Raw genomic sequence first — 27,277 nt, 5'->3', positions numbered from 1 at the left:
GGCTTCAGTAGTTGCAGCTCCCTGGCTCCAGAGCATGGGCAGTAGTTCTGGCCCACGGACTTAGTTGTCTCAAGGCACGTGGGATCTTCCCCGACCAGGGATGAACCCGTGTCTCCCGCAGTGGCCGGCGGATTCTTTACCACTGAGCCACCAGGGAAGGCCCACTGTCACAGTTTGAAGGTGAAAGCTGGGCCAGTTGCCTGGCCCAGTTATACAGAAACTAAGATGTCTCCTAACAAGTTGAAAATGGTTACAGTAAAAAGTTGTTTTTAAAAAAAAAAAGTTGTTTTTGCCAGCAGTTTGCTTACACGTCCAATTGACTGTGTATGAGATAAAAGGTTCCAGGTAAACTTTTTAAATATCTTTCCCCAACTCGTTGACAACAGGAAACCTTACATGTTTGATAAACTAAATTATATGTAGTTTATAAATATCTAGATCATTCCCAAATAAGATAAAAGAGTGAAATACTACTAAAAATGGTATTTTGCCTCACAACTCTATTTTTGTTTTTGTCTTTGAAATCTTTGGGACTGGAACAGTAAACTACACAGAGAACACCACAGCATTTTCCCACACTTTCCATCAGATCTTACTCCCTTCCTGGTGAAGCCCTCACATAAACAGCAGCAGTAGGCACCTCAGAAGACCCGACAATCCCCTTCAGGTCACAGACCAGGCCCTGGTCCATCCCCACTCAGAGAAGAACGCCTCCCCTCAGCCCAGATATCAGCCCTCAGGAATAGGAGGACTCAGAGTCCTAAAGCTCAAGAAAGGATTCAGGTTAGAATCACCTGGGGAACCTTAAACATAATTAACAGTGGGTCTCACCCCATTTATTTGAAAGGGACTCTGGTCAGGGCACAAAAATGTATTTACAAAGTGCTTCTTTGATCTAATGTGAAGACTGGGTTGAACATCAAGGATGAATGAATGGATAGTGAAAATGCAGTGTGTGTATATATATAATGAAATATCACTCAAGCATAAAATCTTTTTTTTTTTTTTTGGCCGCACTGTGCAGCTTCTGGCATTTTAGTTCCCTGACCAGGGTTGAACCCAAACCCTGGCAGTACAAGCACTGAGTATCAGCCACTGGACTGCCAGGGAACTCCCTAAAATAAAGAAATATTTCCATTTGCAACAACGTGGAAGGTACTAAGCTAAGCGAACAAAAAGTCAAAGACAAATACCACATGGTTTTACTTATCTATAGAATCTAAAAGAGAAAAAAATGCAAAATACAGTGAAAACAGACACACAGAAAAAATATGTGATTTCCAGAATGGGGTAGAGAAGTGAATTATATGAAGGAGTTTAAAATGGGCACATTGACAATTATGCAATAAGTCAGTCAGGAGGATGTATAATATATGGCATAAAGAATAGGGTCAATAATATGGTAAGAACTTTGTTTGGGCACAGATGGCTACTAGACTCACTGTGGTGGTCATTTCACAATGTATGCAAAAACTAAACATTAAATATCACACCTGAAACAAAAATTGTACAGCAATATGTTTCAACTAAAATTAAAAAGATGCTCCATTGTGGAGAGACACCATACAAAACTAATTAATACAGATGGCAAGGCCCATAACTAGGGCTGTTACCTCACTTGATATCAGAATAAACACTTTTGAGGAAAACCACACAAATGCATGACAAAGCTGATCCAGATTTTAAGCCTGGTAGAACATAACACGATTCTTTCTAGGGAGAAACTTGACAAATGTACTGAATGTGATCAACTTTATAAAAATATATACACCTTTGTGGTCTTGAAAGAATTAATGTAATATAGAAACCATACAAGAATGTCAAGACTTCGCAGTAATTACTCAGGATACTCCACAAGGAATTCACACTAGACAGAGACATGACAAATGTAAATGGGGAGATAAATCTTCAAACAATCCTCTCAATGGACTTACAAAGAAGAAAACTTACAGTGGGAGGAAACTCAGTCTATTAGGTTTGAAATAACCAATCTCGGATGTTAAATTCCACAGACAATTAAAGGTAAAATTATTTAAAATATATGAGTTGATACCTGTCAAAGGATCAGACATCTGTGGAAAGATCTAATTATCTGCAGATGGTACATTGTTTATTCAATTATCTGAGGTCTCATGAAAAGGGTCCATTGTTTTTAATAACCTACAACCTGAAGTTTGAAATCTGTTGATGTTATTGTTCTATTATCTGCCTTTCATTTGTCAGCATGATAGTCTCAGGGAAAAGACGGGTAAGATGAAACCCCACCTATTGCATTAGGTGGGGTTTTTTCATATCCATGAGACCAGGAAAAACTAGGACACTGATTTTAAGAAGCAAGATGGTATAAATTTGAGAGCATGGGGACAGCCAGAGTAGAGATGTAAAAATATTATCTAAAATATGCTTTTGGGACCCCCCTGATGTGCTTCCCTGGCTCAAATGGTAAAGAATCTGCCTGCGATGTGGGAGACCTGGGTTTGATCCCTGGGTTGGGAAGATCCCCTAGAGAAGGGAATGGCAACCCACTCCAGTATTCTTGCCTGGAGAATCCCATGGACAGAGGAGCCTGGTGGGCTGCAATCCATGGGGTCGCAAAGATTCGGATACGACTGAGCGACTAACACACAACACACACGCCTGGTGGTACGGTGGCTAAGACTCCACCCTTAGTGCAGGGGGCCAGAGTTCGGTCACTGGTCAGGGCACTAGATCCTAAATGCCACAACTAAAAGATCACATGTGCTGAAACTAAGACCCAATGCAGACAAATTAATTTAAAAACAAAGTATCATGTTTTTGGTGGCCACGACACCTTCTCTAGATATGTTGTTATGAATGAGGACCATCATTGATGATTATATGAAAGATTCTTCTAACAGATGGTCAAGAAATAGAGTAGAACTGGCCACTGTGAAAGTGAGGTTTTCATATGTGTTTCATGATGGGCTACATGTGGAAGAAAAAAAAAAGCAGGAGAACAGTGGATTTTTGTTGTTGTTTGGTTGTTTTTTAGCCACACCTCATGGCATGTGGGATCTTAATTCCCTGACCAGGAACTGAGCCTGTACTACTGGCATTCAAAGGCACAGTCTTAACCACTGGACCACAGGAGAAGATCCTCTCTCCATTTTAAAAGGGAATAGCTGTTATCTACCATGGTGGTGGTGATGGTGGTTTAGCCGTTAAGTCGTGTCCTACTCCTGTGACCCCATGGACTGAGGCCCACCAGGCTCCTTTGTCCATGCGATTTCCCAGGCAAGAACTAGAGTGAGTTGCCATTTCCTTCTCCAGGAATCTTTCCGACCCAGGGATTGAACTCACATCTCCTGCATTGGCAGGTGGATTCTTTACCACTGAGCCACCAAGGAAGCCCTTTGTTGTCTACCATAGATTATGGAAAATTAGTTTTATTTCAGAACACTGCAGACAGAGACTTACTGAAGTTAATTCAATGAAAAGAACAAGAGTAGAGAGTGCTTGACAGGGATTCAAATATGCACACTGTTTTTGCATTTTGATACTATTTTGTTTTCAATGTATCACTTTTCATATCTAAATTAATGAAGGATTGAAACTTCCCTGGTGGTCCAGTGGCTAAGACACTACATTCTCAATGCAGGTGGCCCAGGTTCAATCTCTGGTCAGGGAACTAGGCCCCACAAGCCACAACTAAGACCCACCAGAGCCAAATAAATAAATAAAACTAAATATTAAAATAATTAATACCTACCTGCAATGCCTGAGACCCAGTTCTCCTGTGTTTCCTGCATTGGCAGGCAAATTCTTTGCCACTGAGACACCTGGGAAGCCCCATAGCAGTTACATTACTATATAATTAATATGAGTCTAATCTTAAAATATATTTGGAAGTGATGTTAGAATATTTCCCAATTACAAGCCTCCTGTATATTTCTCACATTCAGGTAGGATGACATGGTTAAAAAGCATTTCAAAATGGATTCTTTGATTCCTTACCCTGATACTGGAATCAGAATTACTATATCAAAATTGGCAGTCCAGTGGTTAGGAATTGGCACTTAACTGCTGAGAGTGCAGGTTCAATCCCAGGTCGGGGAACTAGGATCCTGAAAGCCACATAGCATAGCACAACCCCCCCCAAAAAAAAAAAATATGGTGAATTATTTAAGTGTATTTAGAATCAGATAGAGCAGAAAGGAAATAAATCTATGACTTAGAAAACATAAGGCTCTAAAAAGTTTTGCTTGGCATTTCAAACATGAAGCAGAGTCACCACATGTTATGTGGAATATTATACTCTCAGGATAAAGGACAAAGTCTTTTGATATAATTGCTTCCTAACAGTTTTCCCCCTTTGTTTTTCTTTGTTCAAGAGAGAAATACGAAATTAGAAATTTCACATCTATTATTAAAATTATGGTGGCCATTTAATGCAAATGGCTAATACTATCAGAAAGTACTGACTAGGATTATTGTTTCATGAAAATGAGACAAAATCTAAAATCGAAAAGTGTTTTGCCTCTCACCCTTCACTTTTCTCGGTCATTCAATGGACTCATCACATCCCACATGGCATCTTCTGGAGCTTCCTGTTTGGTGAGAATGATAAACCTACTTCTTTCAGTTACTATTTGCCAAGTGGCCCCTCACCCACGAATAAAAACTATCCTACCGGAGAAACAGAATTACTATTTTGTAATGGGTGTAGAATGGAGCATTACTGAAGGAATCGTACATTGAAAATGTGTATTATAGCAGGGGAAGGAGAGAGTGGAATGAATGGAGAGAGTAGCACTGAAACATATACATTAACACGAGTGAAACAGACAGCTAATGGGAAGGTGCTATATAACACAGGGAGCTCAAACCCAGTGCTCTGTGACAACTTAGGGGGTGGGATGGGGTAGGGGGTAGGAGGGAGGTTCAACAAGGAGGGGACACATGTAAGCTTATGGCCGATTCACACTGTTGTATGGGAGAAACCAACACACCACTGTAAAGCAATTATCCTCCAAATAAAAATAAATTTTAAAAAAAATGTGTGGACTAAAAAGCTTCATGAAGACATTTCTTCACTGATGAGTTAGATCTGTTTAGCACATGTTGGAGAAAATTCACAATGTGTGAATAAATCATATTGTGAGAATTTATGACAAACATTCAAAATGCTTGAGTGTAATGTAACAGAGTAAAGAATTTGGTGCCACAAATACAATATGATTACATGCTTATTAGACCATTTGACTTACTGCTCTATGAGCCTACCTATTACAGAACCCTTTGCACTGATGAAATGCATTCACACACCTGTCAGTTGAGAATGGTTTCAATCACTGGATATCTAGCAGGAAACAAAATCAATACCCTGCCTTCAAGGAGCATATTCTATAGGGGAAAGTCACCAATAATTAAATCATATATGATGGTGTCAAGTACTATTAAGGCGTACATGTACAAAGATGGAGTGACAGGGTGCCCTAAATTAAATAATGTGTTCAGAAAATGCTCATAGAACAAGAAGACGTCTGAAGAAAATCATTCATTAATTCAAAGTGTGTGCCATACAAATACAAATGGGGACCCATGAAACAAAGGAACTAAGTGGCTTCTGGCATCCTGGAACATAGGGCTTTGGCTCATTTTCCATTTCTGACTTCCAGAACCATAAGAGAATAAACTTGTGTTCCTTCAAGTCTCTCAGTTTGTGATAACTTAGCAGTAGAAACAGGAAATTTAAGGAAATAAAGCACAGAGAAACAAAAGAATCTATACAAATTTCTAGAAAAAAGTATAATTTGCAAGGTGTCAGGACATAATGTGCAAAAATCTATTGTAATTTTATATCCATGCAATTTACAAATGGAAACTGAAATTAAATATAGGATACGATGTTTGCTAGCTTATGGCAAAATAAAGCTACATAATTTATGGTTTTCTAGATCCCCTCACATTCCTCTTAACCTGTCTCAGTTTAATTTTGTGCTACAAAAGTATTAAAATATTTTCTTGTTATATAAAAAAAAAAGAATACGATGTTTGCTCAAAAAGGAGAAAAATGTGTAAATCTAACAAAATATTTTTATGCTTAAAACCTACAATGGGGAGGAACGAAATCAAAGACAATCTTCTATTTAGGTCATCTGAGAGAAACACATGATATTCACTGAACTATTAATAAAACATACCAGATTAATTGACTGGAAGACACAAGATAGAAGTGATATTAAAATATCCCAAATTGACATACAGGTTTAATGCATTTTCCATCAAGATTTTTGTAGATTCAAACAAGATTCTTCTAAAAATAACAGAGACAGGCGAAAGAACTAGAAGAGCTAAAACACCTGAAAAATACTGAAGTGGTTGGAATCACCCCACATGATCTCAAGATTTCTAATACAGTGACAGGAATCAAGACTATGTGGGATTTGTGGAATGACAGACGCAAAGACCAATGGAACAGAATGAGGAGACAAGAAATAGCCCTCCATCACTACAGTTTTTCCCAGATGGCACAGGGGTAAAGAATCCACCCGCCAATGCAGGAGACCCAAGAGACGCAGTTTCAATCCCTGGGTGGGGAAGATGCCCTGGAGGAGGAAATGGCAACCCACTCCAGTAGTCTTGCCTGGGAAATCCCATGGACAGAGGAGCCTGGTGGGCTACAGTCCATGGGGTCACAAAGAGCTGGACATGACTGAGGACACCACACCGTACATTAACCCTTCAATAGCACAGGTTTCAGCTGTGTGGCTTCAATTATACGGGCATTTTTTTCTAATAAACACTACTACAGTACTACAGGATCTGAGGCCGGTTGAATCCGAGGATGCAGAATCACGGATATAGCAGGATAGCATTAAATCATACATGGATTTAGAACTGCTCAGGAGACTAAACCCTAACTCCCTGCCTTGTTCAAGGGTCAAGTGTACTTCCAATTACTTTTTGACAAAGGTACCCAGGCAACTCAATGAAGGCAGGCCTGTCCCACACATGTGCTCGTCAATGAAATATTCATAGTACAAAAGAAAATTTCTCCATTTAAACTTTACATCTGTCAAACATCAGCAAAAAGTTAACCAATGCTTTAAAACAAATTATGGAACTTTACACTATAAGAGATTTAGGAAAAATGCTATAGAACAAAAACTTCAGAATCCGGAACTTGATGCAGAGTCCTTAGACATGTCACAAGCACATGACCCAGGGAGAAAATACCAGGGAGAATATACAAAAACCTTAAAGTGAGAAGGGTTTTTGCCCTCAACCTTCAGCCTTCTCAGTCATAAAGCAGTCATGTGACTATAAGGGGAGGATTAAGTACTCATGGAGGTTGAAGAGGCAGAGGATCCCATCACACCCCACGAGGCAGCCTCTGGACTTCCTGTTAGATGAGAATGATAAACCTCCTACTGCTTTCAGTCCCTGTTCTCCAGGTGGTCCGTCACTCACAAATGAAAACTGTCCTACCTGAGCAGTAAGATTATTATTCCACATCCATGGCATCTGTGAGATAATCTCACAAATGAGATTATTTGTGAGAATGAGTTAATTAATAAATTGATTAATGGGTTAATTAATTAACTCGATAATCCCACAAATGAGATTTGTGAGAATGAGTTAATAAATTAATTAGTGAGTTAATTAATTAACTGGAGAATGAGTTAATTAATAAATTCTTCCTCTTAAGGCCTGACCACAATAAAATACCTTTATCTGGTTTCTATCTGGAATGAATTTTCTAATGAAGCCTAAGATGTGGCTACCTTCTAAAAGCCTTGTCGTATCACTGTATTATTAAAGTCTCTCACCAGGATGGGTCACCTGATGGTAACTTGGGCTTGACACTGCAGGACTTGCCACACTCATTATATTTGAAAGGTTTCTCTCCAGTATAAAGTATCTGGCAGATCTCAAGGTATGAACTTGGACTGAAGACTTTGAGACACTTAGTACATTTGTAAGGTTTCTCTCCATTATAGATTATCTAATAGAAAAAGAGGCTTGCAGGCACAAAATCTTTGGCATATTCATGACATCTGCTTAGCTGCTCCCTACTATGAAATCTCCAGTGAATTGTATGCTGTAAGTTTTGAATGAAGACTTCCCACATATGTCACACACACATAGTTTCTTTCATGTATAAATTATCTGATACTTAGTGAAGGTTGAGAACTCAGTAAAGGCATTTCAAGTTCATTACAGCTGAAAGCCTTCTCTATGTTATGTATTCTCTGATGAACTGCAAAAAGTGAATTTCGACTAAAGACCTCCCCACACTCATGACATTTGTAAGGTTTCTCCCCCATGTGAATTCTCTGATGCTTTCCAAGGTTTGGCTTTTGAGAAAACAACCTGCCACACTCATTACATTTGAAAGGTTTCTCTCCAGTATGAATTCTCTGATGACTTTCAAGATTTGAATTTCGACTGAAGACCTTCCCACACTCATTACATTTGTAAGACTTTTCTTCAATATGAACTCTCTGATGCTTTGTAAGGTATGCTCTTTGATTAAAAAATTTGCCACACTCATTACATTTGTAAGGTTTTTCACCAGTATGAATTCTCTGATGACTTACAAGATTTGAATTTTGACTGAAGACCTTGCCACACACATTACAGTTATAAGGTTTCTCTCCAGTATGAATTCTTTGATGGCTTGCAAGATTTGAATACTGATTAAAGACCTTGCCACACTCATCACATTTGTAAGGTTTCTCCCCAGTATGAATTCTCTGATGTCTTCCAAGATGTGAATTTTGACGGAAGACCTTACCACACTCATTACATTTGTAAGGTTTCTCTCCGTTGTGAATTCTCCGATGAATTCGAAGGCATGAATTCTGACTAAAGACTTTGCCACATACATCACACTTACATAATTTCATGCCTGTATGGATTACCTCATGTGTGGAGAGGTGAGAGCCACGATTAAAGGTTTTGCCACACTCATTGCATCGGTAAGGTCTCTCTCCGGTATGAATTCTTTGATGACGTTTAAGAGAGGAATTTTGACTACAGACTTTGCTACATACATCACATTTATACACTTTCTCTCCTGTATGCCTTATCTGATGTCTACGGAGGGAGGAGCCATGATTAAAGGTTTTACCACACTCATCACATTTGTAAATTTTCGCACGAGTGTGAGTTGTCCAATGACTTACAAGGTGTGACTTTAGACGAAAAACATTGCCACATATACCACATTTATATAACTTCTCTCCTGTATGGATTAGAAGGTGTCTACTGAGAGAGGAGCCATAATTGAAGGATTTGCCACATTCATGACATTTGTAAATATTTTTCCTAAATATATGCAGTTCATCCTGAAAGTTTAACACAAGTCTATTTTTAATAGGCTTCTTTCCTGCATCCCACCTACCTTGTCGATCTCTTCTGTGAGTTACATTTTCCTTATACATTACAGGCATTCCTCTGTAATTTCTTTCATCATTCTTCCACTGACACCCAAAGTCATCTTCCTGGATTTCCGTGAAGCAAAAATATTTCATTTCAGGGCTTTTTTGTCTTTCCAAAGTCACTGTTCGGAATGCATCTCCTGTATCACTGCTTGCTGTTGGTTGTAATTTCTTGACCACATGTATATGAGAGATATCTACAAGATACAAAGAACCATAAAGTGTATTACTCATTACAACTCATGAATAAAAGTGTAATGTTGAATATATGACATTAAACCAAAAGTAGGGAACTGCCTGGCAGTCCAGTGGTTAGGGCTCTGTGCTCCCACTGCAAGGGGGATGGGTTCAATCCCCAGCCAGGGAACTAAGATGTCGCACAGCATGGTCAAAATAAAATAAAACAAACCAAAAGTACTATTTATGCCCAATAAGGTTATGAAACTTCCACATCATGACCTTAAAAATTTTAGGAACGCTAAAGGAATAGGACTCTTTACTAAAGAAAGAGTGATTATATGTAAGGTGAGAGTGTGAGATGGTTGGATATCATCACCGATTCAATGGACATGAACTTGGGCAAACTCCAAGAGATAGTGAGGGACAGGAAGGCCTGGCATGCTGCAGTTCATAGGGTTGCAAAGAGTCAGGGTACAACTTAGAGACGGAACAATAACAACAACAACAGCTGACTTCTAACACCCCGTGACAAAAACATTCACACTAAACAAATGTAGCTTAACTCTCAAAGAAAGAATATTTTGTCACTATGACACCAAAGCTTTGACACCAATTATGCTTTGGTATATTTGGAAACCAATGGTCTCGCTAATAAGGAGACAAAAAATATTATACTGTACATATATTCTGTATTCTATGTCATACAAATAAATGCTAAAGACCACACAATCCACTGTAATGTACATAATCCAAAACAAACTTATCTAATGAATAAATAACTGGTCGTATGGAATTACAAAACACAGCATATAAAAATGGAAGAATTTTTTTTTCCATTTATTTTAATTAGTTGGAGGCTGAAGGTGAGGGTGGGATGTTTTGAGAGAACAGCATTGAAACATGTATATTATCAAGGGTGAAACAGATCACCAGCCCAGGTTGGATGCATGAGACAAGTGCTCGGGGCTGGTGCACTGGGAAGACCCAGAAGGATCGGGTGGAGAGGGAGGTGGGGGGGGGATCGGGATGGGGAATACATGCAAATCCATGGCTGATTCATGTCAATGTATGGCAAAAACCACTACAAAAATGGAAGAATTTGTTAACACAATTTTTCACAAAAAATTTTTCTGAATATCTGCTGTAGAGCTATGTATCCATAAAGAATATGCATTTTACAACATTAACAAATGGTACATGTCAGTTGTACTCTATAATAAAAGTTGAAAAACCATCATATATTAACTACAATTAAGAATTAACCAATAAAATATTCTAGAGTTATGTAACCTAACAGCAAATAAATAAAGTCATTCCCAGCCTTCACAGAACACTTAAAATTCTCCAGTTCATTGGCTCTAAAAAGGTATGTAATAAACAGCAACTTGTAAATTTATCAACTAGGGTCAGACACAATGTTGATTAGAACAAACTGGAGATGAAAAGCATACAAGATGTGATGCAGAATGGTATTATAATAAACATGACAGAATATTAATATAGCCTGAAAAGTTACTTTTTATAAATATATAAATGGAAATATATAATATAATATAACTATTTATAAAAAGTAACTTTTCAGGCTTCCCTGATGGCTGAGTGGTGAACAATCCGCCTGCCGATGCAGATGTGGGTTTCACCCCTGATCCAGAAGATCCCCCACTCCTCAGAGCAACTTGTCCATGTGCCACATCTATTGAACCTGTGTTCTAGAGCCTGGAAGCTGCAACTACCGAAGCTTGCACGCCCTAGAGCCCTGCTCCACAACAGGAGAAGCCACAACATGAGAAGGCCACACACAGCAGCTAGAGAGTGGCCCCTGCCCTCCACAACTAGAGGAAAAGCACACGAAGCAATGAACATCCAGCACGGCCAAAAGTAAATATGTAAATAATTTTTTTTTAAAAAAGCAACTTTTCAATCATGATTATAAAACATGCAAGCGTGTAAGCCATCAAAGAGCATTAATTTGTTTCAAAAGGCTTGTTTTTAAAGGCTTAAAAGGCATGAGGGAAATCAACACAAGTTTTCAAATCACAGGTTTGACTCACAGATTTCTATGCGTGACCACAATTGATACAGAAAGTACTGAGAGACACAGGATTTGAACCGGAACTTCCAAATAATAACATATTCTAAAGCATGACTGCTCACCCCAGCAGTACAGATTACAAAATATTAAAGCAAATATCAGGAGTTTAAAAAGAATATTCCAAGAGAGACACAAAAGAAGTCAGCCATTGTAACTAATAATGTTATTTAGCCACCCTTCCTGAAAATGGTTTTTCTAAGTCTTCACAACTGCACATAGTGATTTTGGTAGTGTCATGAGAAAGCTGTACAACAGGAAAAGAGGGACCATTTTTACACCGAGTGATGTGGAAGGTGGAGTGATGAGCAAAGGAGTGCTAGGGAAACTGGGATGAAAATAATGATTTAAATATGTGAGCAAATGACAGTCTTCCCATCCACATAGAAGTACCATGTGAAGAAAGGTCAGCAATGAGAAATGGCATATATACAAGGTATATGCATATGTGGGAGCATAGCTAGTGATTGTATATCTAGGTGAATATAACTGTACCAGAGAGCAGCCAAGATGGCAGAGCAGACATGTCCTATGCTCACTTCCTCTCACGAGCACAATCATCACACTTTCTTTCCCAAGCACCAAAATCACAATAATCTGCAGAACAACCATCACTGACAAAGACTAAAATCTACCAGAAAATATCTGCTACAACTAAAGCCTTAAAGAAAGAACCCCAACAAGATATGGGCGGATGGGGCGGATCCATGATACAATCGAATCTCATACTTTGTGTGGGTGACAGACAAACTGGAGAATAATTCTAAAACAGTTTCTCCCACAGAAGCCCCACATCAGACCCTCCAGTTCAGGGGTCCAACATCAGGAAGAGGAGAACGTGAATAAAGTTTTCCTGGGATAAACTCCTACATCATCTCCTCTGGCTCATAGAATATGGTCATTGGTATCTGGAAACAAGACTGACACCATGCCCTTGAGGCAGGCTTTTCTGATAGTCCTCAAAGCCAGGAAAAGAAAAAAAAACAACAGAGAAAATGAGGCTCTCATGATACTTTCTTTTATCCTACAACATGCTGACCAAGCTACTAAGTAGCTTCAAGTGGTGACTCAGTACATAGCAGGAAAATATCCTAACTCATAAGGAAAAGCATTCTCCATCAAAAACTTTCTGTTAGCAAATCCACCCCACAAAGAGTCCATCCAGAGCTGTCCACTACAAGTGGGTTATCACAGTAAGGAAAGTGGATAAAATTATAAACTCTAGGACTATATTTCAAAAGCAAGTTTCACAGTCAAGATTAAAACTTTTCTACTTGAAGACAAGAATGTGCTAGTTATTTTTATATTTCTCTCAGAGCCTATGAAAGCCAATAAAATAAGTTAATTAATTTATTTATTAAGTTTATTTAATCACACAGACACAAAATCCCTCAAGTTTCAAAAGGTAAAATCATGCAAACGTAGAAGAATATGGAATCAGGAGAGTATACTGATAGGTAGAGCCATAGGAGAGCGATGAAAGAGTGGAAAAAATACAAGATTTGGTGAAGAGATGAAACCATGCAGTCAACCCAAGATGCCACACCAAGAGCCTGAAAGATACACATATTTCCCCCATGAGGAACTAGGAAATTAAAAAAGAGGATCTCTTTATCCACTGTCTTTGTAGTTTTGCCATGTAAAAATTACACAAGACCCAATCTGCCTCCCAGTTTCACATACCCCTGAAGTGTGTCGAAAAAATCAGAACAGAAGAAATGGCTGCAAAATCTAAACAAAGGGAGAGAGCTTGAGACAACAGCTCCATGAAGGTGCCACATGGAATCAAAAAGCAGCCAATGCCTTCCCATCTTCTGATTAGATCTTTTAAGAACACAAATGGGGATGAAAGAGAGAAAAGCCCAGGGAGTGAGTCTGGAAGCATCAACTCTTATTTATATAGACTGAGAACTGAGCATACAATGAAATCAAGTCCCGGGAGAGAAGTGAAAGGGGTAAAAGACCCTTATAAAGCAACCATCTTCGCGGTGCTCAAAATCAACTAACAACTAGTTCACAGGGACCAGATGGCAGAGTGTAGATCATGATGAAGACTTTGCTTTTGTTTCTGGTGGGGCTCCACCAGAGGGTGAAAGAATACATTCTACATGTTGAAGAACAGAATGATGACCCAGGAGCAAGAAAAATGTGCTCTCAGCATTCACAATAAATAAACTTCTGTTTTCTGAAAAGAACTCTCCCACGTGGGTAGAGTTACCCAAAGACCAGTAATACTGCCACTTCCTCTCTGCCCTTCTGAGATCTGACCTGTGTTCAGACTTTTGATACATTCCTATCCTCTTGGTGGTTAGCTCTTTTCATGTCACTCTTCACAGGCTAGGGGTGTTCCTCTTGTTCCAAGATGGAAATAATATTTTGATCAGAAATAGAAATTTCTGCTTCTCAAAAGAATGAAACATGAAGAGCTGGGGCTTTTCTAGCATCCCAGCTCTTTGTTCAGGTGAGGAGTGAGGACATTGAACATCGGTTTGAAGAACTCTATCACAAGTTGGTCCACCACTTGCCTCCTAGTGAATGCAGAGGAAACAGTGTAATATTAAGATAATGAGCTCTCTTCCAAGAAGCAGTAGAGCAAAAAGCATAGGGGCAGAAAAAAAGAGAATTTGATATTTTAAACGTTTGCCCTCAGTCTTATGCTGAGGAACTTATGCTCTGGAACAATGCCTGATGTATCATGAAATGGATTAATCATTTGCAGAAAAGCTAAGCTTAGACTCATGATACCACAGCATGAAGGTTTTCTTGTCTGAATCAACAGGGATTTCAGATCAGTCAAGCAAAACAGGGGCTCCCAAGGGGCACAGAAGGGAAATGCAATGATACCCAAGGACAGATTCCAATTTCTGAAATGAAGTTATCCTCACCCACAGAGATTAGGTTCCTGAGGGTCTCCACCATCACGTCCATGTAAAAGGCTCTCTGAGCAGGGTCCAGGCATTCCCACTCCTCCTGAGAGAATTCTACAGCAACATCCTTGAAGGTCAACTGTTCCTGAAACAAAACATCTCATCAAAGGGCCATGAAGAGAGTTCTTATTTTTGCACAAAATGAGAAGAGGAGAGAGGAGGAAGGATCCATTCAATTGAAGTATGTATTCTGACAGATCCAGGTAAAGGTATCTGGAGCAAATTATGCATCTGTAATTTTAATTTCTTATCCCTTTTCATAGAGATTATGATATCCTCCATACAATGTAGGTTTTTCACTTTTTCTGGACAACACACAAACAACATAGAAATAAAATTCAATAACAGGTGGTCTATGCAGAAATGTTACCTATTATGTTTTATACACCATATGACAGTCAATATCTAGATGAGCTACAGCACCAGTGGGATCTTCAGAGATGACAAAGTCCACAGTGGCTTTACAGAAAGGTCAAAATCTGCAATTATGACGATTACAAGAGCAATGACTCGAAGTGTTGCAACACTTACTATAGGCCAAATCCCATTCTAAATCAATTCTTTACATGTATGAAATTGCTATAAACATAACAGCTCATTAGAGACGATCTCTTCCCATCTTAAAGCAGGGAATACTGCGTCAGACACACTTGGAGACACTTGACTCAGGCCATGAAACTAGACAGTAATATTAGAACTCAGAGGGCTGGCCTCTGGAATTGAAGCTAAAGAATCAAACAGTTGAATAACAGAAAGAGTATTAAAGGCACACTGACAGAGGGTTCTCTGAGAAAATCTGAAAGAAGCTGAAGGTGAACAACACAGAAGAGCATTAAAGATCATCATATATGTGGGCTCACACACAAACATACATAAGATGTTAGTAATCTTATTGCTATTTAAACCATTAACATGACACTGCAAAAAAATTTTTTGAGGTCAAGGATTATATTTAAGATATAATTTCAAGTGTAAAGATAGGTTTGAAATATGTTTTTATCAAAACCATAGGCGTGTACTTCCATGCACTCACACACACATACGTAAACACACAATTAATTGAAAACACAGGAGTTCCCTGATGGTCCAGTGGTTAGGATTCAGTGATTTCACTGCCATAGCCCTGGGTTCAATCTCTCGTAGGGAAACTAAGATCCCACAGGTAGCTCGGCTTGGTCAAAGTTAAGAAAAAAAAAAAAGATATAAACATTGAACTAGGAAGCTTTCCTTCTCAGATCAGGAAGAAGGCAAGGATACATACTTCTGCACTACTGTCCACCAAAGTACAGAAAGCCCTCATCAGAGAAATTAGACAAGAAAAAGAAATCAAACTTATCCAAATTGGAAAAAGTAAAATTATCTTTTTTCATAGATGACAACTTTGATATGTAAAAACAGTAAAGATTCCACAAGGAAACTGCTACATCAAAAAATAACTCTAGGAAAGTTGCAGGATACAAAAGTCCATGTGCAAAAATCAGGTAAATTTCTATACATAATGGTGGTGGTTTAGTTGCCTGTGTGCTCAGTCCCTCAGTTTTGTCTGAGTCTTATGATCCCATGGACTACAGCCCACCAGGTTCCTCTGTCCGTGAGATTTCCCAGGCAAGAATACTGGAGTGGGTTGCCATTTCCTTCTCCAGGGGATCGCCCCAATCCAAGGATAAAACCCAGGTCTCCCTCATTGCAGGAAGATCCTTTACCAACTGCAGTACCAGGGAAGCATATACACAATGAACAATGTCAAAAGAAAATTAAAAAAGAATCCTATTTCTAAAGCACCATAAGGATACAACACTTCATAATAAATCCAAGAAAGAGGTGAAAAACTTGTATACTGAAAACTATTAAACCTTGGTAAAAGATATATAAAGAGATACAAATAAACCAACATCCTATACTCTTGGATTGAAAGACTAAATATTCTTAAAATGAACTTATTACCCAAAGTGTTTTACAGATTCAATCTAATCCCTATCAAAAGTTGCATGGCAATTTTGGCAGGAATGTAAGTTATTACACTAAAACTCATAGGGAATCTCCAAGAATCCCAAATTGCCAAAGAAGAAGAAAGGAAGGAACCTTTATAGATTTCAAAAACATATTAAAAAGTAATCAAGATGGTGTGGTACTGGCATAAACACAGATACATAAAGCAGTGCACGAGAAAAGAATGCTCTGAATTGATTTCGCATATATGCAAAATGCATTTTCAGTGGTGCCAGGACCACAGAATAGAAGGTAGACAGACTGGGAATCAACTGAGAATATGACCTTACCTGAGAAATAGCCATTCCTGACTCCTTTTCTTTGCTCTTCCAGGCTTCTTCCTCAGTCTGAGTCTTTAGAAGTCAATCTTGAAAGGTGAAAATAGGCAGTTTAATGCTTAAAATCAACACACCCCCATCCTGTGCCCACCCCCCTACCCCCCACCACCACACACAGAAAGACCTCACCACGTGGGACAGACAGTCCTCTGCTGCACGCTGTCTCAGGAAGGACTCAGAACAGTCAACTCCTACAGAGAGATCAACAAGTCAGTTCCTACACATTTTTTCAGTGCTTGATAGAGCTTTGAAGATCAAATAGTGTAGGGTATCCTTTTTTTCACCAAATATATATTTTTTCAGATTATTTTCCACTACAGGTTATTATAAGATATTGAATATAGTTCCCTGCACTATACAGTAGGTCTTGTTTAATTATTCTATATATAGTAGAGTGTATCTGTTCATCCCAAACTTCTAATTCATCCCTCCTCCTCCTTCCATGTTTGGGAACCACAAGTTTGTTTTCAGTATCTGTGAACCTAGTTCTGCTTTGTAAATAAGTTCATTTGTACCATTTTTTTTAGATTCCACATATAAGTGATATCATGTGTGTCTGTCTGATTTACTTCACTTAGTGTGACAATCGTGTCTACCTACACTATGTTTCCACATATTATTATCCTGTCTCCCTATTTCTGTGTCTTTCTCTTTTTGTTCCCCTCTACTTTCCTGCTGTTCCTGCCCTCCTATGTTCTCACACCTGTCTCACTCCACTCTGCAAATCATTCCCTCTCTTGATGCTCCTTCTAACTTTTCTGACTGCCCTACATCTTTATGTATTTCTGCCCCTTTCTCTGCTTCCTCTGTACACTCCTTCTCTGTTACACTCCCTTCCTCCCCACTCTCGGGCACCCCAGGTGGTGATGCTTCCTTCCTGCTCTCTCTCCCTTCGCTCTTGCAGTCAATATTTTTCTTCTCCTTCTCTCCCAATCACCATGATGCTCTGAAGGCTATGTTTCCACCTTTTATCCTCTCCCGGACTCTGTGTGAAGGGCCTCATCATTGTTGCCACCCTCCTACCAGTAGATCCAGAGCCCCTCTCCCTATGTCGGCTATCCAATCCCTGGAGATCTGGCCTTTTTAACTTACTTCTCTATTTTATTCACTTTCTACCTTCAAGGCGTAACCACTTTCACTTTACTATTTACAAGTCCCTGTCTGTTCCCACTGGTTTTCCCTCATTCTTCATCCTTCTCAATTTTTCTGTCTCAGTCGCTCTGTCTGCTTCTCCTCGCCCCTGTATTTACGAGGATGGCGACTGAATAAGACGCCCGCGGACTGAGAAAGACCGTTTGGATCTCTGGACCGAACAACATTGGGCGTCACAGAGATGGCCCACGTCACCACCTCTACCCTGGGTTAGGGCTGACCAGGAGAGGGGGCCCTGCGGGGCAGAAGGACGGGTCTGAGGAGACGCGAGGACTGAGGGGCTGCGAGCGAGGGGGTCTCAGGAACCGGGTGGGCTCTTCAGAATCCCAGCACCGGGAAAAGGACTCGGCCTCTCCGGCAGCGGGGCGGCCGGCGCGGCCTCCAGGGGCAGAGGGCGAGGCTGGGGGGCAAGAATCCACCTCGCGGACGAAGACTTGACATGAGGCGGAAGGCAGAGATAGTAAAGGGTTTTAAGCAGGAAAATGTGGCGAAAAGCGGTGTCTACGTGGACCGAAGGCAGAAAAGCCAAGGCCTTCGGTACCGACCCCAGAAACATCGAAAACCCAAAGGGAAACGGTCTGCGAACTCTTAACACTGACGTCTCGGTTTACATGGCGAGTGGGGACCCGTGAGAGGGAATTTAAAGACCGCAGTGACTCCAAGACCCTGAAGATGGAGTCAAAGCACCGCAAAGCACAGAAGATTTAAGCTAGAGAAGAGAAACTTACGCTCTGCAGACTGACCTTCGTCCCAAGCATTCCGTTTCCGGGTCTGCAGACAACTGCGCATGCGCGAGGCGAAGAGGCGGGGCTTCCTGGGCGGGGCCTGGGCGGAGCGCTAGAGACTGGGCGGTGGGCGGGGAGCCCAGGTTTGAGCCTGAGCCACCAGAGGGCGGAAAAGGGGGTGGTGGAAAAGGGGGTGGGTCTCAAGGTCCCTTCCTGTCCTTGACCGGCTTATTTGAAGTTGCAGAGAGAAACAACTTTGAGGTAAAGTTTGCATTTCTGTGGGCCAGTTATGTCCGAAAGTAACATAACTTTTAACTTGTTCCCTTTAAACGGTTTAAGTAAAAGGAATTGTTTTTGCCAGCAGGCTGCTCTCCTGCCCTGCCAGTGAGGCCTAGAGACAATTCAGGATTCTGGAAATGTGGGTCTCCCAGAGTAGTTGACATAGGACAGTAGCTGGATGCAGGAACATTTTGTGCAATTAGAATTAATTTCAGCAGTTTAAGGAAACAAGAACTGAACTTGTCTCTGTATTACACACTAGAATGAGAAATACAAAACTCTCCCTACGTTGTATGGTCTATTTCATAGTGCAGAACAGCTTCTCTACTTCTGTCTCTCTTTCACTGCAGAGGCCAAATTAAATACTCTGTTCAGTTCCAGAGACAAGGACAAGATCTGGGATCTGATAGTGGAGAACCAAGAGAAGTGATAATTTAGATTATTAACCAGGGCTTTAAAAAGAGCAATATGTTTTTTAAAATTGTTATAAATTTTATTGTTTCTCTTTTTGCTAATGTTTTTTAGTTATTTGCCTTTTTAAAACCAACTCCACAGTGACATATAAGAGCTATATAAACAGCTCTTCATGCAATCACATACATGATTGTATAAGTTTAAGGTATACAGCAAAATAGTCTGATTTCCCTATATTGTGAAATGATTACCACAGTATATTTAACTAGCATCCATCATTTAAGATAGATAAGATAAAAAGAGAAATGGAAATAAGAGAATTTTTTTTCTTTTGATGAGAACTGCTTTATTTGGTAAAATAATTATTCTGTTCCACACTTACACTGAATTATCTTCAAATACTTTTGAGAAAAGCTTGTTTACATCATAATATAATTAAGTCAATCATAAGTAAATATAATGCAATATCAAGTTCATTATATGTTCACTCTGAGAGTAATTAATATTTACCTTTTCTTCTTAAGCTCTAATGTATTTTACATCTTTGTGTTCTATTGCTGAGGGTTCTATCAGATCTGGTTAACAGAGCCTGTAAAATATACAGTATTCAGAAGACATTGGGATTTATTTAATCTAAAGAATATTAGCTTTGCTGTATTTCTGAGGGCATTTAGTGGGGAGGTATATTCTCTTTAATAAAAACCCTAAAGAAAGCAAAAGTAGATTATCAACCATCTGATAACTTCATATCTACCCTCAATATTTTGATGGCAATGTGTCATTAAACATCTACTTACAGAGTAGGTTTTCCCACATTCCCTATAGGTGGAAGGTTTCATCCATGAAGGTTTCATCCATAGAAAAAATGGCAATCAATTGACATGATGTTTACATAGAGATATTAGCATTTGGGGGCTTCCCAGGTGGCATTAGTGGTAAAGAATATGCCTAATAATGCAGTAAGTGTAAGATACTTGGGTTTGATCCCTGGGTGGGAAAAATCCCCTGGAAAAAGAAATGACAACCCAATCCAGTATTCTTGCCTCAACAATCCCATGGACAGAGGAGCCTGGGAGGGCTACAGTCCATGGGGTTGCAAAGAGCTGAATGCAAATTAGCAACTAAACAACAACAAAATTTCAATGCATTTTGTATGTTGTTTTTGTGTTCTGACATCTTGAAAATCATACCTTCCCTAGAATATTTTGTAGATCCTTTTGATTTTCTACATACACCATTTCATTAAATTTCCTATTGGTGTTGTAGCAAATTACCACAAACTAACTGCTTGAAAACAACATGGATTTATTCTCTTGAATTCTGGAGTCCAGAATTATAAAATGATTTAAAGCACTACCCAGGTAAGAATTGTTTTGTTTTGTTTTGTTTACTTTCATGGGTTTCAGAGGCCATGGCATCCTTTGACTCTTGACTCTTTCAGTTAATTAATGATTTTGTGCAAATATCTCCTTATCATATCAGCATTTCGTAAACAAACTGTTTAAATTACAACACACTCTCACTCCATCATTGTACCCATACACTTTCATGGTACAAATCACCATCTTACCTTTTTCTGAGACAATTTTTAATGTTTATTTTTGACCCCTCTGAGGCAGGTGGCAATCTTAGTTCCCTGACAAAGAATGGAAGCTATGTCCCCTGCATTGGAAGTGCAGAGTCTTAACCACTGGACCACCACAGGGAAGTCCCACCATCTTATTGCATTCAATTATTGCGACCTACCAATATAAAATATGAGCTACATAAAGTAAGTGCATTGAGTTTGCTTCCTGATAGATGGTCCATGGTTGAAATCATTCTAGAATGACAGAATAAATGAGTGTACTCTATCACTGCAAAGAAGGTTCTCATAAGTTGGTATATCAAATCGTCAAGTAAACCTATAATATCTGGGACTTCTGGGGCAGTCCAGTAGATAAGAATCCACACTTTCAATGCAGAGCGCGTAGGTTGGATGGTCAGATCCCTGGTCAGGGAAGTAAGATCCCTTCAGGCATGACCAAATGAAAACACAACAACAAAATCTGAAACATGTAATATTTGTGGCAGTTGATTCCTTACTCTAGTAACATTTCAACCTATTTTTCTGAACATTTGTCATACATTCTCCTGCTTTACTTTGTTCACACATTGTGATTTTTAGGCAACGTGTGGTCGACATCCAACTCATCAATAAAGGTATGTTTTCATGAAGCTTTCACAAGTCACAATTTTTTAAGTTCTGGTTCTGAAAGGCTCCATTTCTCCATTATACTCTTATCAAAAAATAAAACCAGGGCTTCCCAGGTGGCTTAGCTGGTGAAGAATCCACCTGCAATGCAGGAGGCCTGGGTTGGGAAGGTTCCCCTGGAGAAGGGAAAGGCTACCCACTCCAGTATTAATATTTTAGGGACTTCTCTGGTGGCTCAGACGGTAAAAAGTCTGCCTGCAGTGCAGGAGACCCGGGTTCAATCCCTGGGTCGGGAAGATCCTCTGGAGAAGGTAATGGCAACCCATTCCAGTATTCTTGCCTGGAAAATCCTATAGACAGAGGAGCCTGGCAGGCTATAGTCCATGGAGTCACAAAGAGTCGGACACAACTGAGTGACTTCACTAAATAAAGTAGGAGGTTTGTCATTCTCACTTAAAAGGAAGTCCAGAATGTGCTGGGTGGTGGGGGATGGGTCCTCTGTCCTTTCTACTTCTATGCCCATGAGCACTTAGTCTTCACGTTTCTTGCAGCAACATGACTTTTGTATGACTAAGAAGGGTGAATGCTAAGAGGCAAAACCCTTTTAATTTTTAGATTTTGTCTAATTTTTATGGAAACGAAAAATCTCATGTTTTTTTCCAAATATAAGCTAGTTGTCTTAAACGACCACCATAATTTTAATAAGAAATGAGAATTTATGAATTTCATATTTCTACCTCAACAGAGAAAGGTAATGGGAAAAGCTGTCATGAACAGATTTGTCAACTTTCTCTGATGTTTATCTTGAGAGTATAATATTCCATGTGCCACATGACCACTCTGCCCAATGAGGCAAATGAGAAGGTAAAATTAGTACCTCAGGGCTTTTCAACTTATAGATTTATTTCCTTTCTGCTCTGTCTGTGATAAGAAGTCCATGGAATTCTCCAGGCCAGAATACTGGGGTGGAATTGCACTTCTCTCACACACTAGCAAAGTCATGCTCAAAATTCTCCAAGCCAGGCTTCAACAGGATGTGAACTGTGAACTTCTAGATGTTCAAGCTGGATTTAGAACAGGCAGAGGAACCAGAGATCAAATTGCCAACATCCATTGGATCACTGAAAAAGCTAAAGAGTTCCAGAAAAACATCTAATTTGACTGTGCCAAAGCCTTTGTCTGTGTGGATCACAATAAACTGTAGAAAATTATTCAAGAGATGGGAATACCAGACCACCTGACCTGCCTCCTGAGACATCTGTATGCAGGTCAAAAGCAACAGTTAGAACTGGACATGGAACAACAGACTGGTTCCAAATCGGGAAAGGAGTAGTCAAGGCTGTATATTGTCACCCTGCTCATTTAACTTTTATGCAGAGTACGTCATGAGAAATGCTGGACTGGATGAAGCACAAGCTGGAATCAAGATTGCCAGGAGAAATATCAATAACCTCAGATATGCAGATGACACAACCCTTATGGCAGAAAGTGAAGAAGAAATAAAGAGCCTCTTGGTGAAAGTGAAAGAGGAGAGTGAAAAATTTGGCTTAAAACTCAACATTCAGAAAACTAAGATCATGGCATCTGGTCCCATCATTTCATGGCAAATAGATGGGGTAACAGTGATGGACTTTTATTTTTGGGGGGGCTCCCAAATCACTGCAGATGGTGACTACTGTCATGAAATTAAAAGCTGCTTGCTCCTTGGAAGAAAAGTTATGGCCAACCTAGACAGGATATTAAAAAGCAGAGACATTACTTTGCCAACAAAAGTCTGTCTAGTCAAAGCTATGGTTTTTATTTTTCCAGTAGTCATGTATGGATGTGAGAGTTGGACTATAAAGAAAGCTGAATGCCAAAGAATTGATGCTTTTGAACTGTGGTGTTGGAGAAGATTCTTGACAATCCCTTGGACTGCAAGGAGATCCAAGCAGTCCATCCTAAAGGAAATCAGTCCTGAATATTCATTGAAAGGTCTGATGCTGAGGCTGAAACTCCAATACTTTGGCCACCTAATGTGAAGAACTGACTCATTTGAAAAGACCCTGATGCAGGGAAAGATTGAAGGCGGGGGGAGAAGGGGACAACAGAGGATGAGATGGTTGGATGGCATCACCAACTCAATGGAGATGAGTTTGAGTAAACTCCGGGAATTGGTGATGGGCCTGGCTTGCTGCAGTCCATGGAGTTGCAAAGAGTCAGAAACAACTGAGTGACTTCACTGAACATGCACCTGTATGTCCTCCCCTAATTTCTCAGTCTCTTTGCATCAAGGCAAGACCATGAGACCAATTTTGCTAAATAGCTTTGCATGGAAGTAGTTCATTACTCATCTGAATAGCAAAATCCACAATTCTTACCCATCACTGTGTCACACCCAGCATTTCCACTTTTACAAATACCCCGAAGACATTTGAAGCCATTTACCCACATAAACATCTTGTATGAGATTTCTGATAGAAGTATTTTTTATAATAGCCAAAATGTGGAAAGAACCCAAAACTCCATCAAATGATGATGAGGTAAATGAAACTGTGGCATGTTACTACTTCTCAGTAGAAACGTATGAGGCAATGAGAAATTCCAACATGGATGGCACTATGAAAACATTATGTTAAGTGAAAAAAGGGAGAAATAAGACTTTCTTTTTTTCTTTCTTTTTTTTGGCCACACAGTGCAGCATTTTGGGATCTTAGTTCCCAGACCCGGTGTGGAGCCCATTCCCCAGGCAGTGGAAACTGGAGTCTTAACTACTAGACAGCCAGGGAAGTCCAAGGCCACATATTATATGACTTAATTTATATGAAATGTCCAGAGTAGCCATATCTATAGAGACAGAAAGTAGAGTAATGTTTGCTTGTGGCTACAGATAGAATGCAGAATAACTGCTGACAAAGGGTTTTTGTTTTTGTTTTTAGGGGGAGGCCTGGTGTGCTGCGGTTCATGGGGTCCCAAAGAGTCGGACACGAATGAGCAACTGAACTGAACTGATGTATGATGACATCATTGTGGTTGGACAATATTGGAAACATACTAAATCCTACTGTATGGTACACTTGGTAAAAGTGCATTTTATTGTATGCAAATTATGCAAGTAAAAAGTCTCAGCTGATATCTCCATAATCTCCCCTCACATTCCCCCAGGCAAAAGCAGTTTCATGCATTCATTCTCAGCTCCAACAGCTCCAAAGAGTGCGTTGTCAGGACACAGCCTTTTGACACGGAAAACTGGGTGCACTCGTGTCCCACACCTGCCTCCCCAATCACACACCCAGGAGTGCCAGGGTAGCCCCGGTCACAGCTGCAGGTTACGTACACTGTGGTACACAGGCCACTGGGCTTGTGATGTCACACCAGCTCCCTGACATGAGTTGCCTGACATGAGTTATCAGATGAAATTTGCTGTAACCAATATACATGCTCTTTTCTTGAAGTGAGGTCCCTACTTCCACAGAGGCATTTATCCATATGCCACAAGAGTTGCTTGCTAGTGCACCGGATGCCTCCTTGCTAAGCTGGAAAGGGCCATGTGATGACACTAAACTCACTTGCCAATGAGTTAAATGATCGTTGTGAAGCTGAAATTTCTTTGAAACGAGGAAAGATACCTGATCACTTGTTTTCTAGCTCAGCCTCCAATCCATGGGCATAAAACTCTCCCTACAAAGGCAAAACCAGAATGACGTGTGTCTCCTCTGAGTTCTTGTAAGGCAACGCTTCAGTGAAAGAGACTGATGACAGTTCTTTTTGAGCAAATAGGATAGTGAATACAGCAGTAGCACTCTTGTCTACATATTCTCCAGCTATCAAGGCAATAAAGCTTTCCTCATAGCTCAGATGGTAAAGAATCTGCCTGTAATGCAGGAGACCAGGGTTAGATCCCTGGGTGGAGGAGATCCCCTCAAGAAGGGAATGGCAATCCACTCCAGTATTCTTGCCTGGAGTCTCCCACGGACAGAGGAGCCTTGCGAACTACAGTCCATGGGGTCGCGGAGTCCGACACGACCCAGTGACTAACACACACACATCAAGTCAATGAATTGTCCAGGCGTAGAAGTCATTTCCAAAACTTACACACATGGAAGTGTAACCTGTAAGTCCCTCACATAAGTGACAGCACTATGGATTCATTCAGTTGCACAGAGCAACCTTTTTGGCATCAGGGACCTGTTTCTTGGAAGACAATTTTTCATGGGGGCGGGGATGGGGAAAGTAGTGGTGATGGAGGTATGGTTTGGGAATGCCTCAAGCACATTACATTTATTGTGCACTTTATTTCTGGCCCACGGAGCTGTAAGGTGTTTTACCTTAAAACTGCTACAAGCAGTAACTTCTTCTAAGCACTGTCAGCTTATTGAGAAGCACCTTCCGGACCGCCCCCTGCCCCGCCCTCTTTCCTGAGAACCAGACCGGAGCGCTCTCCTCGCCCCGCCCCGTCCCGCCCCTCGCCGGAAGCGCTCCGCCCGGCCTCCGACCCCGGAAGTCCTGCTTCTGACCCAGCGCCGGCGTTTTCTGAAAGGACCTGGAAGTGGAGCGCGAGGAGTGAAGGTCGTACAAGGAAGGGTAGATTTCTCCTTTCTAGTGAAATTCCGCGCTGCGAGGCCTGTCTTACTTCCTTCTTAGGGTCTTGTGAGTGACTGCGGATCCAGACTCCCCACTGCCGTCCCCACCCCGGTAAGTTCAGACGTAGCCGGGACTGGTCGCGGATTTCTCTCTCTCTCTCTCTCTCTCTCTCTTTGGATCATTTCTCTTTCGGTTTGTGAATTTGTCTGAGGCCAGTCTCTGTGACACTGTTCGGTGCCATTTCTGGGCTCCAAAGAGCTCCGGTATCACATTCTTTTATGTCTCAGCTCAGGAAAAAAAAAAATTAGCTAAAGACAGAGAGATAGTAAGAAGTGATTTATTAGACGAGGATGCTTGTGAGGCTGACAAGGGCGCGGGAGAGGGGATGCCCCCCTGAGAATTTACTGCGCTAGTTTTATAATCAAAGGAAAAATGAGAGGGAGAAGACCTTCCTTGTCTTTTCTGAATAGACATCATGTTTCCATCATCAGCTGCTCCTCTGGGTTGAGCAGGGGAGTTTTCTTGTTCCTACAAGGTGAAGCCAGATCCACAAATTACTGCTCTGTGTTCACAGAGCGTGCCCTAACTTACTGCGCTCACTGGGCAGGATGTGAGTTTCATGCCACCACTGTTTTACTGTTTATTGGCATGTGTTGTGCTTCTATTGCATGATTTTGTTGTTAAGCAAGCCTGGTTGGTTTTGTGGTTAAGCAAACCTGCTTTCTTGTGTAGTCATTAACTTATAGGAGTCTCCCATATTTTTTCTATTGACAATCCTCTAGTGAGATTAACTATTTAATCACCTACATTGTATCTTTACTCTGTCCCTGTCAGCTGCCCTTGGCTTTTTTGCCTACCCAACATTTTCCTGCTTAAAACCTTCTACTGTTTCCCGCCTCCCTTGTAAAGTACTTGTCTGCAGGGGTGGGTTCTTGCCCCCGCCCAGCCTCGCCCTCTCAGCCCCTCTTATTAGTTGCCGTATTTCTAAGTATAGGAGTGAAGGGAGGATCAGGAGAAGCA

General features: G+C 40.4%; 1 protein-coding gene across 1 annotated transcript; it reads right to left on the bottom strand.

Moving 5' to 3' along the window:
- Nucleotides 1-1,179: 1,179 nt before the first annotated feature.
- On the bottom strand, nt 1,180-18,865 carry LOC133054810 (zinc finger protein 160-like). Its single transcript, XM_061140134.1, has 5 exons — nt 18,811-18,865; nt 17,060-17,121; nt 16,883-16,959; nt 14,562-14,688; nt 1,180-9,604 (listed from the first exon to the last, which is right to left on the bottom strand). The coding sequence occupies exons 3-5, from the start codon at nt 16,895-16,897 to the stop codon at nt 8,130-8,132; spliced, it is 1,617 nt and encodes a 538-aa protein (XP_060996117.1). The 5' UTR covers nt 16,898-16,959; nt 17,060-17,121; nt 18,811-18,865; the 3' UTR covers nt 1,180-8,129.
- Between the last annotated feature and the right edge of the window lie 8,412 nt (nt 18,866-27,277).

This window comes from Dama dama, chromosome 4, assembly GCF_033118175.1.
Source record: "Dama dama isolate Ldn47 chromosome 4, ASM3311817v1, whole genome shotgun sequence".
Lineage (NCBI taxonomy): Eukaryota > Metazoa > Chordata > Mammalia > Artiodactyla > Cervidae > Dama > Dama dama.
The sequence above is the reverse complement of the archived record's forward strand: the minus strand, read 5'-3'. Positions and strand labels throughout refer to the sequence as shown.